Source organism: Chondrus crispus, genomic scaffold (genome assembly GCF_000350225.1).
Source record: "Chondrus crispus Stackhouse genomic scaffold, scaffold_18, whole genome shotgun sequence".
NCBI lineage: Eukaryota > Rhodophyta > Florideophyceae > Gigartinales > Gigartinaceae > Chondrus > Chondrus crispus.
The window spans coordinates 176,681-180,610 of NW_005179058.1; the positions used below are offsets into that span (position 1 = coordinate 176,681).

A 3,930-nucleotide genomic window follows, 5' to 3' on the forward strand; every position below is an offset into this window, starting at 1 on the left:
GTTCCTCTCCTCAATCCGTTTTTCGTACAGTTCTCTTTTCTTCACAAATGATGTGAAGTTCTTCGTCGCGACGCCATTGAGGTAAGGAGCCTCGAGATTTGTGACTATAGTCCGACGCACGGTCTTCGTCGGCGGACTGGTCGGCGTAGCCGGGCCGGTCGACATCCTCGATAAACTTGTACAGGCCTACGCTGCATATTTTGCGCGAAAGTAATTACTGTGACAGTTAACGGCCTGCACAGGTCAAAAGTGATGTACTCTGACGAAGAGGAACGTCTTAGAGTTCTGCGTTCTAACTTACAAGGCACACGAAGCGACGAGTTTCCTCTGGCCGGGGGCTCTTCCCTCTCCAGCCAAGCACTGCCTTTATTGATTTCATTCCCTCACTGGCCCTCGCGTCTCTTTGCGATGATGGCCTGCTCGACAGTGCAATTACAATGTCAGCACTGGAGCACGCGACCTTTGGGCGTGAGTGTTGGTTCGGAATTTAATCAATCTAATGTGTCCCTCGTCCCTCACCCCTGGCGGGGGCATAATGTTACACCGAGCCGAGGCTTCAAGCTTCGGCTTGATATATCCCAAATTGGGATATGGTACCGAGAGGTACTACACTTTCTTGTGGGGGAAGCGAAAGTCAAGAATAAAATAGGTCGAATACTGTCCTCATATGAGGACAAATGTCCTCCCTCACATGAGGACAATGGTCCGATAGACACTAGCGGCTGCTACATCGCATCGTCGCGCACCGTACTTCGCGCTCTTCCCCGTTCCTCACACTACTCTGCCAGCTTGGGGCGTCAAATAACTGGGATACCGAGGAGAATTGCGTTGTTGCTCGTGCATGGATCGCAGCGTCCGAAGATCCGATGGCTGGCACCGACCAGCTACCCCGCAGTCCACATCCAGTCAGAATCGTTGACTGGATGTGGACTCCGCGGTCGAGTTGCGGCGCGACTCTATTCCAGAAAATCTATTGGGCAATAGAGCATTATAGATGTTTTCGATTGGAGAGGCAAATACGGTCATGCGGTAGAGATGCTCTAATATACAAAAAGCGACCAGGCTCTATTACTAAGATTGACGCCGTGCCACCAACATGGGAACGCCGCTATTGGCACCCGTCTCCTTGTCCACAAACCTCGGAGTCTCAACAATTGTCGAGAAATTCTTCACTTCGCTCGGATTACACGCCAACGTAAACTTGAACCTTCGGTGCATTTCGGCAAGTACAAGAGGACCTTCATACTCGGCCAGAAAGCGCCCGGCGCAATTCAACTGTCCCATACCAAACGGATTGTACGCCCCCGCTGGTACTCGCTCCACTGCAATACTGTTTTCAACTGAACCCCATCGCTCCGGCTTAAAAATTAGAGGATCTTTCCATACAGCAGGGTTCCGATGGCAGTTGCGGATGTTGCCGTAAATCTCGGTCCCTTTCGGGACGTGAACACCACTTCCTCTCAGCGTGATATCTTCCTCTGCAAGGCGCAAGATGTTTGCACCTGGAGGATGCAGTCGTAGAGTTTCCTTCCACACATTCTTTAAGTAGGACAGGCTTTCTACATCCTCCTTCGTAAGAGGCATTTGTAAAGGTCGGCGTCCACATTTCTCATCCAACTCCTTGTGAAGAATCGCCTCGATGCGTGGGGAGGAGCACGTCTCCAACATGCTCCATATGATTGCAGTACCGACACTGTGGTACCCAGCGACTGCAAACTCCAAGACTATAGCGACTAGATCTTCATCAGAATGACCCTGCAGGTCTAAAAGAGAGTCTAGAATGTCCGACTGTCGGGCTTCCTTCTGCGTTTTTGTTTCTTTGAGGCGTTTAGAAATAAACTCGTTGCACGAGGCATAAAGCCTGTCTTTGCATTGCATCATCCTGTTTCTGGACCCAAAGGAGGCAAATAATCGTCGAAAAGGTTGATTCACCATCTCTGACATGAGCTCTTCGGTGAGCAAAGAGACATCGTTTGCAAAACGATTGCGCTCCTGGCGTCTCATCTCGGTTCCAAAGGCAACGTTGAGAATGACTGATAAGGACATCGCCGACAGTTGTGCAGAAATGTCAACCGTCTCTTGCTTACGTACGGCTAGTTCAAGACTCGCGCAAAGTTCAGCAGCTGACCTGGACATGGCCTGATGAAAACCGGACAGCATAGAGTGATTGAAACGGTCTCTCAAATTCCGTCTAGCGATACGGTGAGGCGCGTAGGACATACTGAACAGGCCACCGGGAGCAATGAGGCCGAAGACATATTGGAGCTTGGGCGTTCGTGGGAAGATGTGAGGATCTGAGGAGATGTGAATGATGTCTGCGGGGACAGAAGTGACGAGGACGCGTGAGGGGCCTACCCACAGTGGGAATATGGCACCGTAGGTGTTGCAAAGCGTATCCAGAGAGTCGGCAAAGGTCTTTGGTGAGCGCATGATGTCGCGCGTGGGACCGGAGGAGAGAAAAGAGAGGAAAGGGGGGCCAGGGGGAAATGAAGACTTCTGAGTGTTTCGGAAGTGATAAATGGCTATGCAAATGGAGAGGAGGGCTAAGAAGGGCAACGCCGGCATAACGTGTGTTGGGATGAAGAATGGGTACGAAATTAGGGAAGACAGCATTGTGGTGCGACGAAGTGGGACCCGCGTGTTCTTAGAGAGGTGTGGGTACCGATGACGAGGTTGCTAGTTGCTACCACAACTCGGCAACGCAGCTTTCTGTTTGCGCAATCTCTTACCACAGCTCAGTGTGAACCGGAGCTTTTTTTTTTTTTCGATTGCGAGCTCCGGTACTGGATGAGAGTACCAATGCAGCAGGTCTAAAGTGGGTGTGTTATGCCAAAGACACAAACAGTACCCTTCTGGGAGGCTCAATTATGTAAAGGGGTCAATTATGAGAAATAACTCTAGGGTCCTCCCCCTCTCAGCACTTCACATCTTCCTGAAATACAACCCGCTGCCCACCTCATACCTTTCTCTACTCTCCTAACCATCTAATTGTCGTCATTGATGTCGACGCTGGAGTGATTTTTCAGAATTGACCCCTTTTCAGAATTGAGCCCCCCAAAAGGGTACATCTCTGCTTTCTTTTTCTCCTTCTGCCTTCCTGCTTTCCCTTCTATTACATCGCCTCCAGGGCATGAAACCATGCCAGTCACGACATGCTTGCAAACATATGTACTGATAGAGCGCCATGTTGTCTGAGGTCCATTTCGTCATCAATTCGGAAGTCCTTCGTTACCAATCGAGTAGAGGAAACGATATCGACCAACCCCACATTCCACCTGTGAGCGTCAGGGCTTCAGAAGCAGACAATTGTGAAGTTGTACAACAACCGTGATGGCGAGCTGATTAAGAGTTTCGGGGGGTAGATGTAGATATAGCACAATGCCAAGCTGAATTGATTTGTGCCAACACCGTGATGCAAGGGAAACGTCGGTTTTCCAATCTCTGTTCTACGCTACTTTCGGACTTTGTTTCCAAGGTCAGGACTGTAAAAATGGTATATGTAGTGGTAATAGAGACGTGCCCTTAAGACGCAGGTAGTATTAGGTGCTCAGCACATACACATCGCAAAAAACAACGAGAATAACGAGCTGGTCCTGTCGGTTGCTCGGTTGACTTTATTATTCGGCGAGCAGGTCCCGAGTGGACGCAAGACAACACAAAGTCAAGTGTGCGTGATGCGAATATAGGGTAGCAGCTTCACCTCATGGTTGACCGGGATTCAGCCTGGGCCGGAGTGGTACCTCGGGCTCTGGCATATCCATATTTGCTCGAAGCTGGCCGAAAAGGTAGTGTAGAGTGTCACTGCTGATCACATGAATGTGCGACTAACTTTGAGACCAGCAGGCTCTGTCCCACGGGAAGATGCCCAACAAACAAACTGCAAGCCTTTTTATATGCCTTATCCCCTTTTATATGTCGAGGGACCTCGGA

At 50.1% G+C, this 3,930-nt stretch overlaps 1 protein-coding gene across 1 annotated transcript; it reads right to left on the reverse strand.

Moving 5' to 3' along the window:
• Positions 1 to 1,071: 1,071 nt before the first annotated feature.
• On the reverse strand, positions 1,072 to 2,613 carry CHC_T00010245001 (cytochrome P450 family 808B-CYP808B1). The gene has a single exon (XM_005714601.1). It carries the CDS (start codon positions 2,611 to 2,613, stop codon positions 1,072 to 1,074), a length of 1,542 nt encoding a protein of 513 aa, XP_005714658.1.
• Between the last annotated feature and the right edge of the window lie 1,317 nt (positions 2,614 to 3,930).